General features: G+C 48.7%; 1 protein-coding gene across 1 annotated transcript in view; it reads right to left on the reverse strand.

Moving 5' to 3' along the window:
• The window catches only part of MOGAT2 (monoacylglycerol O-acyltransferase 2), a 30092-nt gene extending 21534 nt beyond the window's left edge, over positions 1 to 8558 (reverse strand). The window contains exons 1-3 of the mRNA XM_009476475.2: positions 8533 to 8558; positions 4504 to 4581; positions 3733 to 3862 (exon numbers count right to left, since the gene is read on the reverse strand). Coding sequence (XP_009474750.1) covers positions 3733 to 3823 — 91 coding nt within the window. The 5' untranslated portion in view covers positions 3824 to 3862; positions 4504 to 4581; positions 8533 to 8558. The remainder of the gene's footprint in view (positions 1 to 3732; positions 3863 to 4503; positions 4582 to 8532) is intronic.
• Positions 8559 to 11796: the final 3238 nt, after the last annotated feature.

Below are 11796 nucleotides of genomic sequence, written 5' to 3' on the forward strand. Positions count from 1 at the left end.
TCACAGGCCAAGTGGTTTCCAGGGCTGGGCTCCCTCAAAGAAGCTCAGAGCAAAACCAAAGTATTTGGTGGTGGGTATCTTGTGTTAAGTAGTTTTGTTGTGAGCTGCAAGTCCCTCCGTGGATGAAAACATAGGCATATCACAGACAAGACACACATACATGCCACAGGCTCCAAGTGAGCCACAGGCTACAAAGCACACGGAGGACTTTTCTGGTCAAGTCCAAACAGGGACCATGTCCCATCAAAGTGCTGCTGGGCCCAACATTTGCTGCTAACCCAGCATTTGCTCATTCAGCCTGAAACAGGGAAAACAGCAGCCTATGGAAAGAGATTTTTGTCATCGCAGCAGCCCCAGGGTGAGTCAGAGTCACATTGTGGTTGTCAGGATGGTTTGCAAGATGCCCATTGCCAAGATCCCTAATGCCAGCCTAGAGTCCCTGACAGTGATAGCCTGCAGAGATGCCCGGCCAGGCTGTCCCAGGCTGTGGACTACGCTCACCTGTCAAGGGGGCCTGACTCACACTGGTACCTTGTGCCCTTTGAGACAACCCTGCTGATTGAGAGGGTTCAAAGGCTGGGTGTCATATGCTGCCTCTGTAGATCCAGCGTGCACAGGTCTCCTGCCCCTGCACAGGGTTTGTTTGCATGGGTTCAGTCCTACACTAATGCTTTTGCATGGTGTGTCCGGATGGATGCCCATGCCCAAGTCCATGGAGACTGGGAATCAGAGAGGCAGCGGGAAGAGGTGCAGCAGGTTTGGGTTTCGGTGCCCTGCAGAAGCCTGGCTCCACTGCACTGGGAGGCAGCGCTGGTCAGTACTGGGATCCCGCAGTGGGGAGGCATTGGGGTCCCCACTCCATGCCCTGCATCCCATCCTTGCACCGTGCACTTTCCTTCCAGCAGCTGCCAGCATCTGAAGCAAATGGCACCTTTTATCTTGGTGCCCTTGCCAGAAGCATCCTCAAGAAAACTGGCAGCGCAGGCAATGCCTGCCTGTTGCGAGAGATACTGCGGCAGAGCTCCCTGCCAGCACTGGGGTCGAGCTGCCGCACTCATCCAGCGCCCCGCGGAGAATGAATGAGCCCCTCGCCCGGTGCTCAGCTTCTCAGGGGATGCATTTGCACAACCATAGCAACAGCTGCCTGCAACCAGTGCTGCTGAGCGGCGGCTGCTGGGATCTCCAGCCAAAGGGCTGTGCAAGTGTCTGGCAGTGGCTGGCCATGTGTTTTCGGGAGCCCTTTTCTGGCAGCAGAAGCACAAGCCTGTCAGAGAAAGGAGCAGCTGGTGGCCAAATCCTGCCCACGGAAGGTCTGACCTTTGTGCCTGAGGGTTATAACTGAGTGCAGCACAGGGTCTTTGGCAGCTCGTGGGATGAAATTAAGGCTCTCTCTTAGCATCAGTCTTTCGCAGTTGTTAAAACTGGGAGCTTTTGGGTGGAAAGCTCCAGGCTTAAAGAAACTTTGTAAAATGAATAAAACCAGCTGGAATCGCTCCACAAGGTTTGATCATCACCTTTCTAATGCCTTTCTTATAGTATTTCTTAACTGCTTTTGGTTTCAGACTGTATCACCAAAAAACCAAAATCAAAGTAAAACTGTTCAAGGGAAAGATAGTAATCTCTGGAAGGCCAGCCATGGAGGAGGTGTGGCTTTGGGCCTCATCCTCATTCAGATCAAGCTGTGTTTCCCTGCAGGAGGCAGAGCCTGTGTTTCCAGCAGCTCCACGTTACCCTCCGACTGCAGAGGATTCCTCCCTCCTGCCCATTTTCTGGCTTTCTGCTGGCTCCAGCAGTCAGTTCCATCACCAAAAAGTCAAGTGCCAGCTTGAACCCGATACCAAGAAGGGACAAACCTACAGTGCAAGTTGTTTTGCTGGAAAACACTGTTAAAGCTCCATAAGCCCCAGCTGCATCCATGCTGGGAATAGGGATGTGTTGTATCCCTTGTTAACATTGCGGCCATTATCTCTATGTCCCATCCCATCATGGCACCATGGAAGGAAAACCAGGCACAGGAGCAAGGAGGGAGATACAGAGCACCCCAAAATGTCCCCATCTGGCCAGTTGTGTCCAGGGCTCCATGGCTTTTTCCAGATCCCCCCTCCCCTGTTAACAATGCCTATGTCTCCTCCTGCAAGGTGGTCTCCAGCGTGCAGGGGAAGGTTGATCACAGCTGGGATCTCTTCTGTGCTAGAAGAGCCCCAGGGTTTATAACACAAGTATGGGATGGCACCAAGTGCCCTGCGCTCTGCCATGCCATAACCATGCTTTGTGGCAGCTCAGCTGGCTGTGCCACCACTGCCACTCTGGGATTTCCCCTCCATCTGGAGAGGGATGTCCTCCAGCTTGTCCCAGAACAACCCAAGGGGCCACACTGGTTACACCTCTCCAAAGCCACTTGGCAGAGCCCATTTGCTGACCCAGCAGGTGAACAGCATTGCCCAGTCATGTCCATGTTGCTAATTCTCTTCTCTTTCATTAAAGGGCAGCCTCACCCATCCTGACTACCAGCAATGGTCCCTGGCCTCTGCCATTGCCCAAACTGTGCCAACATGTAGTTTGGAAGAGTGTCACTCAGCATGAGCCAAACCTATGCCAAGAAGCATGCAAACAGCTACACCATCTGGACCAGTATGGCTCAGTGCTCCAGTCCACCAGATACTGGTGCAGAGGTGGCTATTGAGCCCCAGGTCTGTAGCAGAGTTTGGATGGAGCCATCTCAGGAACTTAATGAGGCTCTGAAGCATAGCCTATGCTTTCTTTACAGATATTGTTTTGGAGATGCTTGTGTGCCAGGACCCATATATACCCAAAGATCTGCTGCCTCTGTGTATTGGGACTAGTCAACAACTATCCTGCCACAATAAAGCTTTACAGAGATCCCACCTGAGATTAAGAATTTGCATGACAATGGGAAACTCTAGAAGTCACATTCCAGCTTGGCTCCTGATGGGCTGTAAATCTCCCCGACAGTTTGCATTCTCTGATAACCTGCCTCTGGGTCTCCCATCTCCTTATGGCCCACTGCATCCTATCCAAAACTGCATGTCTCCCATTTCCATCAGCACCTGATGCCCTCCACACAGTAGTGAGTTTGTCCCAGTTTGCTAATGCGTCTTTTTTCCAACCTGCCTGGGTTTTCCTGGAAAAATGCCTTTTTGTGTCATGCCGGGGCATCTGTATAAAGTGAGTGTCTGTTCCCAGGGTTGCAAAGGCAGAGTCCCTCATGTTTTTCCCATCCTACCATCCCTCAGGCATGGGAATACCATTCCTCATGACTAACACTAGGCAGGGCAGCAGCTTAGACCAGGAAAACACTAAACCTAAAGAGCAGGAGAAGCTGAAACCCCACATGGGTTTAGCTGCTGTGTAAGACCTGTAGATGTTCCCATGCACAGGCACGCAGCCACGCACTTCCCTAGTGCCACCGTGCTCAGATTGGGTGGCAAGAATAAACCAAAAAAAAAAGGAAAAAAGGAAAAAAAAGAACTGCTTTAGTGAGACAGAGCCTCCCACACTGCTCTTCTACAGCGAGACAAACAGCGACATGCGATGCAATGTCTGCTGCTAATCACTTGTCCTAACATGGCCTGGGATTCACTGCAAGCTCCCAGAATATGCCTTAAATTCCACTTTCCTTCAGTCCCAGGTTTTTCTTGGGGTCAGGGAGAGAAGGGGTTGGGGCAAAAGCTGCTCTGGCTTCTCAGAGAAGGAAAAGGAGATGACTCTTACCTAGACATAGGAAGCTGAAGACCCATTGAACCACCGATGCCGTCTGAAGCCTTCTCTGCAGTGGCACGGAGAGCGGAGCAAACTCAACCATCTTGGGCTCTGCATGCACGTCTTGAAAGAGCAGGAAGTTCTGCAAGTGGCGAATGCAAAGTGCAAAGTCGCCCGTCAATATTTACCCACTCGTACAGTATAGGGGATTGTGCAATGTACAGTGGCGGTGGTGGCTGCCCGTAGCCACCCTCCCGTATAGGGAGGAGAGGGACGCTGCTGGGAGGTGTCACTGACTTTATGCCAACATGACTCACCACGCGGTTAGATTGTGAGGATTTCATGCTTTTACCACCCAAATCTGGAAGTGAACTCCCTTCAGGACCCAGTCCTGCCTTCAAGTGCCTGTCTCTTCCAAATTTTGCAATATTTGGATGTTCACAGAGAGGATGAGGCATTTGTGCGTGTCAGCCACGCATGACCACACAGGGTTTATTTCCCCCGCTTCCCTACAAACCACCCTGTGCACAGCAGGAAAGGACAAGCAGAAGGGACAAGCACAGGGAGTTGACTTGTATTTGCAAGTGATATCGCGCGGATGGGTTTCAGTCTCAGCCAAGGAGGTGTGCAAACAACGCAAAGGTGTTTCGCTGCTGAGCACGGGGGTACGCAAGCAACCTCACACCTCTGACAGGACATGCATGGATGGATGGATGGAGCAGACAAGTGTCCGTGTGCATCCTTGCACACACTTATGTGGGTGTATGAGAAAGGAAATACTACCTTCCTTTTGCATTTCTACCTCCAAGCAGGTGCATGGTCTGAACCTCTGCCTAGTCACGTGCAAAGAGCTGCAATTTACTGGATGGAAAAAAAAAAATAAATCAGAAATTTGGGGAAAAAATCCTCAGGGAACTGACAAGCTGCTCAGGTAAACAAAGAAATCATCTCGTGAGAGGCCTGAGAAAACCAAGGGTCTCGTTGTAACCAGGATACAGAATAATACCGCTAACAGACCGAATTAAACAATAAGCCAATCCACTGCTAAAGCACCGGCACGCATACAAAGGCGCTTGCTTGTTTAAGGGGCATTTCAAATCCCCAAGCTCACCGCCGCCAAGAACTACAGAACAAAACTAAAAACAACCCTTGGCAAAAGCAAATCAGAGGTGTTAGCTAAAAAATAATCCCTCCTCTATGTCAGGCCCTAGGAAGATGCTGGGCTATGAGGAATTTACATCTGTTAGACTCCATTTTCCAGAGACCCCAAGGGCTCTTTTTCTAAAGACACCGGTTGATTTAATTGAGCTGAAACAGGCTTAGATCTCACTTGCTTTGTCTTCTGCTGCAAATGTCGGGACCCTGTCCGCTCTCAGAAAGCGGAGGAGGCTTTTAACTCCTTCGGCTCTGTTGCCTGGAGACAAGATGTTTCCTGGTGAGAAATAACCAGCAATTTCCAAAACACTGCGTTGAGAGCTGCAGGACCAGGGCTCCTGGTCTTCCTGGGCTGTGCAACCCCTGGCATGGCTGGGGAGGTGCATGGGGGGACCAAGGAGGGGAAGGTCCTTGCAGGGAAATCCCTGGTCCACAGATGGTGTTTCAGGGAGGTGGTTTCCATCCTGCAGTCTTGTCCTTGCCATGGCAGCAAAGTCTTTTGGTCTTTGCTAGTGCAAAGGGTCACACCTGAGCCCTGGGGACACCCAGACATGTGAGAAGCATTTTCTGCTCTCAGAAGTTTCAAGCTAAGCCCTGGAACAGTGGTACACTGGTTCTCCAAGCAGTTGTGTTGCAAACAGCCCCAGTTCTTTGCTTGCGGCTTATTATGACAAGAAAAGCCACAGGTTCTGGATTTGTCATGAACGAGTTGGCTCCTTGGAAGAGCTGACCAAGGATCAGCTGGATAATAAATATTTATGTCCTGCTCTGGTGAGGGTATGTCATTTGCTCTTTGTCTTTCTACTTCCTTAAATCAGGAGAGAAAAATACTTACTTATGGAGGGCTTTGAAATCTGCTTAAATTAGAGAGGGATCAGAGATTTCCAGACAGTCGGGAGGAGCCGAGAGAGATGCAGCTTCTTGCTGTGTGTAGATAAAATAAAATCTGTGGCTTGTTATAGGGAAGAGCAGAGTTGTGTCTCTGAAGTACTAAACTAGCTAAGCAGCAGGTGACATGCCCAAACACTGAGCCCTGATCTCTGCAGCCTACGTCCTGATACCCATGCAGGTGATTGTCAAAAAAAGGTGCATCCATCAGCTCTGGCAATGCTTTGAAGGTAGGTCCTGGTCTCATCATGGTCAACCCCATCCTTACTAAAGGATCTTGCTACTGTTGGAACATCCTTCACAACTCCTAATAGCCATGGGATCATCTTTGAGGACTGGAAATATAACCAAAAACCAAAAAACAACCTTGTGGTGGAGCTAGGCTGATATAAAACCCATCAGGTCAAAACAGAAAGAAGGACTTTAGCTTTAGAGTGACCTCACCTGGGTCTGGGCTGGAAACAGAGATGTTAAGAGTTGTCCTGCTGCACCTGTGGGGGACCACCACACCTTGCAGTGTCCTTCTTCTAGAAAGGAGCCATGCTATGGGTATAACCTTACATCATGTCTGTCCTTTAGTATCACAATCCCCATCTTTTCTGCTCTGAGGGAAATGATTACATGGGGTGGGAAGTATTTCTACTGGGAAATGAGAAGATACAGATTTATTCCCTGGCTTTCTGTATAAAACTTTCGGCAAGTCATTCAGCCTCTCCTTGTCAGGACATGGGTGATGATTTGCTATTTGAGCAACTATAATGATGGAGAAAACTTCACTGACCCTTAGATGAACCTTTCCATGGCAGGACCTACCCACCAAAAGGCCTATTAATTCCTCCTGCAGCTGCATGTTTCTCTGGTCATTTTTACATTTTCCTTCTCATGTTCTCTTTGCTGACTTGGATTTCAGTTGTGGGAAGGCCAGGATGGATGCTCTGCTTGGGAGCATCAGAAAGAGATCATCACTGAGCTGTGACTGCAGCCATAGCAGGGACCTCTGGGACCACCCAGCACTGATCACCAGTAATCCCTACAAGTCCCACCTTAGCACCTCGTGGGAAATTTTGCTGCTGTTTAATTTACCCTTATTGCCTAATTCTCACTTCCATGGCTTCTAAACCTCATTTTTCTTCATTTTTTGTAAGCTTCTCACCATTTTTCCTTATTTCCTAACATACTCAGGCACTCGCACACACGTAGCCCACAATATACCTCAACTACATTCTCCTTGGCTTTTTCCTTCTCAGGTATTTATAGTCATTTATCCGATCTCCTGTGGATTGCATTTAGTCTGGGAACATTAAGTTCCTTTAATCCCTCAATAGGTCATCCTCTGTAATCCCTTTATCAGCGGCCCTTGCGACTCAGTTGTTGATCAATGTCCATCTCTGAGTACGAGGAGGAACCCATAAAGCCCTGACTCACCAAGCTGTAGGCTTTGCAAGTCAGCACGGTGCGGCGTGCCCACAAGACTTCACGAGTGGAGCAGGTTGCACATGGAGACCTGACCACGCTCCAGGATCAGGGCTGAGAAAGCCAAACATGGAGGACCTAAAGGGACACATGCAAGGGGCAATGCAGTGGCATGTGGGGGAAGCCAGAACATGGTGTAGCTTTCCTGCTTTGCCCTGCCAGGAGAAGCTGGTCATGGCTCCTTGTTGAGCCCCTTGTTGAAGGCCCACCACATGTAGACCCTATGGGACTTAGTGCCCCAGTGGATAAGCTAGAAGCTCTCTCCAGATCACTGCTCCTCTTTTCTCATCATAGATAACTCTCTTTCCCTAAAGCCTCTCAGTCATTCATATGTACTCCTAGAGCTTCCCACCAACCGAATTTCCCCTCCATTGGGCAAAAATTATCAGAAGGAAACTGAAGGTATCTTTTTGGTAGTTGTCCAGTGGTTTCTCTGAGTCCCATTCCTCCCCAGCCCATCACTCCACCAGCAGTAAGTGAATCTCCCCTGGGAGGTCCTCCTTGCTGGAGATCTTCCCATCACACCAAACCTATGTGATACCATTGCACCAAGCTCCATCTTTATCCGTCCCCAGCTCTGGGTAAGAGCATGGGTGCGAGAGAAGCCCACTTCTGCCTGCTGCTATTTTTTTAACACAAATTCTTTCAAAATACAGTCTTTCAGATTTTACTCCCTCTTCTACCTGTTACAAAATCACTTCTTCTGAGATCTGGCTGTGTTACACCAGTGATTTTTGTTACAGAATTTCATGTCCTTTTGAGCACTTGAATTATCAGTCGAATTCTTCTTTTTATGCATTTGAATTATTCTCTTTATGCAGCACTCTGATATGGATTTTCTTTGGCTCCCATCCCATTTGGCTTTGAAGCACCCTCCCAACATATATGAATCATAAACAAAGTTGACAAGGAAAACAAGAGCACCCCAGGCAGCTCCTCATTCCCAGCAGTTGTGTGTGATTATAAAATGATTTAAGATGTGAGAAGCCACTAAAAATGCCCTGTAAGTTGCCACCCGCAGTGTTGTCATGTTCCCTTGTCCCTAGTGATACATGTTGGGGACAGGAGCAATTCAGACAAGCATCATTGGTGCAAAGACGGTGCCTGCAAAGCTGCATGAGTGCCTAGGTCAACCCTGCCATGGTGGGGACATAGAGGCAGCAGTGCCACTGCAGATAAATATAGGTAAATAGAGCTTTCCTACATCTAACTGGGGTAGTGTGGAGTCAAACACACTTCACCAGGGGGTCTCCGGGTGTGGTCCATGTCTAGCTTTGGAGCTGGAGTCTCACCTACCTTTAGCCCATGAAGCTGATGTCCAGGGTCCCTCTATAATGGAGAAGAAAGGCTCCTAAGGAGATATGGGGCTTATATCAGCCACACCTTGTTAAGATTTTTTTTTTTTTAATTTTCACTTAATTACAGCTCTTATTGGTGATCTGTGAGCAACGGGATGAGCTGCCACCCCTTCCTCTCACATTTGCAGGGAGGTCGGTGATTAGCCAGGAGCCAGGTGCCTCCCTTTGAGATGGTTACCACTGTATAGGTTTTTTTCCTAAATAAAACCACCTTCACCTCCTATAGGGTCTTGCACTGAGCTTTGCCACGCTGTTCCTACAATGCCGTAACGTTATTTTCTACAAAAATTGGTGGATATGTGTGTACAGGGAGGGGAAACCTGTACAGACAGCACATGATGACATGTCAGCTGGTGATCTGAGAAAACAAGCTGATCCCTCTTCATCGTCAGGTTCCGCAGAGAAAACCATAAATCTGGGCAAGCTCTTACAGTGGCAGCATCTGCCGGCATTGTCTAGCTGGTGAGTGTGCTCTTCGTACCATGACAAAATGCAGGAGAGGCTATCAAACCTGCCCCAGGATGGTCTCCAGTAGCTTAAGTACGACTGAAAGGCATTCTGGCTTCATCTGAGGGTGCCAGGAGAAAAAGATTCACCAGATCCCCTATTAATCAGCTCCCAAAATATCCCTGTTATCATTGCACAGGGGATGCTTGGAGCTATTCCTCCATGCCAGTGGATGCCAGCATGGATGGGACCAGGAACCACTGCCTGGGGTCTACCCAAAGTCAATGCTGGTTTTGGGTGCTGCAAAATATCAGGCTTGTTCTGGTTTGCACCCCACCATGGCGCCCTTAGCATCATATAGTAGAATCACAGAATGGTTTGGGTTGGAAGGGACCTTAAAGATCATTGAGTCCAACCCCCTGCCATGGGCAGGGACACCTTCCACTAGACCAGGTTGCTCAAAGCCCCATCCAACCTGGCCTTGAACACTTCCAGGGATGGGGCATCCACAGCTTCTGTGGGCAACCTGTGCCAGTGCCTCACCACCCTCACAGCAAAGAACTTCTGTAAACTTTTGGGCAGGATGGAGCCCCAGACTGGCACGGTCCAATGCTGAGTGACGCCCATGTCCTTGGCCGTCCCCAAGACCAACGTCCCACCATGTGGCGTCACGCTCAGCCATAGCTTTTTCCCAGAAGAGCCTGGAGAAGAAGAAAGCTATTCCTGCTTTCTGCCACGGCAGCTGTAATTTAAACACAGGGGCATTTTTATTTATTTAACTCCCGTCGTCTCTGAGAGAGGTTTGCAGCCAGCAAATCAATTCGGCTGATGAGAGCTAATGGATTTTACTTGACGTAAGCGATTAAATTATTTCCATAGCTGATTCCTGAAAGTGAATGAGCAGCCATGCTTCAGGATTTATATATAACTATATATTTCACTGCAGGAGACGCTAAGCGATTTTTTTCATTCTGCAGCTTCTAACTCCGTCCAGGTCTGCCTGGTACCTGCAGAGCAGCGAAGAGTCTCCTGACGCTGCGAAACCTCACGGAGCAGTTCTGCCCGTGTCTTTTCTTACAAAATCAAAAAGATGGGTAGTGCATGACCGAGCGTTTTTGTGTGAGACGAGCCCAGGCTCATTGCAGATGAGGGAAGCTCAGAGAAAGGTTCAAAACGGCTTCATGCACGTGCAAATCCCTGGTCCCCAAATGGGTGCAAGGTGCTGTGCAACCCCCAGTGTGAAGGCAGTGCTGGATGCAGAGCCGGGACACCCCTTAGCTCCAAAATGGGAGCTGTTGCAATGGGTTTGTATGGGCTTGCATGCACCAGGAACACACTAATATACTACCTCCCCATTACACTTAGGGCAATTAATTACTCTAATAGCTCTTAGCGCAACAAACTCCAAAACAGCAACGCGGATGCAATTCAAAATGTTTTCTGCAGGAAGCATCCAAGCACGCGCGAGGCCTCCGTGGGCATCAGATCTCAGACCAAGGTGGGTTTTACACCCTCAAAAATTACTGTGGCAGCTTTGAGATAAATGAAATTACAGACAGTATTTAAAATTAAGCACATCCTTGAGATTCGACAGCCGACAAGCTTGATCCTGTTGCAATCTTTTGATTGCACGTCTTCCTCGCAGGCCGTGGGTCACCATCGTAGGGGGATGTTTTTCCAGTTTTCCTGGTTGCTGTTCCCAGATATATTTTTTTCTAAATACCGCAGTCCATCGGATGCAAAAAGCCATTTACCATCATCCTGTGTGGAAAGCAGCATGCGTGGAAACACAGGGCTGGGGGCTGACAGCAGCAGTTTTGGGATGGCTCTCCCATCTTTGCGGCATGACCTGCATGAGCCGATGGTTTTATCTTCTGCAAAAGGAAAGTGCAATGTAGCAAGAGCCATGTGCCTTTATAATACTGGTTTTAAAGGTAAAAAATCAGCCAAAACAGAGATTAGCACATCTATCATGGGTGCAAAGGAGCATGCACCATACTGACAAAAGCAATACATGGTGCATTGAGGCCCCAGAAAACCATGGCTTCGTCCCAACCTGGGAGATATGAGGAGCTTCCTAAATCTTTAATTATAATCACCCCTTTTAATTGCACTGGATGTAATAGCAGGGACGATATAATCCTTGTGGACAAAGCGATGCCTGTGTGTAGACACCTCTAGTTGTGATTTATTTTTTTTTCCCCAAAGGCAGCTCTTTCATTCAGCCATCCCTATCAGCGAGGGCTCCAATCCCATCTGTAAAATGGGTTTCCACAATTTACCTACAGGTAAGAATGAAATTAAGCAAATCAAGGCAAAGACAAGCAAAAAAAAAAAAACAACCAACCCAGGGCCCAAGAGTCAATAAAAGGATGCAAAACGTTGGATTAAAGAAACAATCGCGGCAGGATTAATCCTGCTTTTCACTGCACTCCCAGCAGCTGCAGTCGCTGCCTGGTGGGAATTGTTTCTTCTCGTTTTAATTCAGTATTTGAGTGCACGGATTTCGGAGGCGCTGGGATGACTGGGTTTATTGGAGTTATGTTCCCAGTGGAAATGCTGGGAGTGCAGCCATGCTGATAAAGACCTGAGAGCTTCAAGTCTGGGGTCTTCTTCACGTGGTTAGACCAGAAGGTGGATGCAATTAGGCTGAAAATGGACTTTATTGGGTTCAGCAATAGAGAAAGAGAATGAAGAGAAAGGTGCGGGTAGAGAGGGAGGGATGGCGGGATGGAGGGATGGAGGTCGGAGGGGA

Source organism: Nipponia nippon, unplaced genomic scaffold (assembly GCF_047370975.1).
Source record: "Nipponia nippon isolate SJK-2023a ecotype South Korea unplaced genomic scaffold, ASM4737097v1 scaffold_2, whole genome shotgun sequence".
Taxonomy (NCBI): domain Eukaryota; kingdom Metazoa; phylum Chordata; class Aves; order Pelecaniformes; family Threskiornithidae; genus Nipponia; species Nipponia nippon.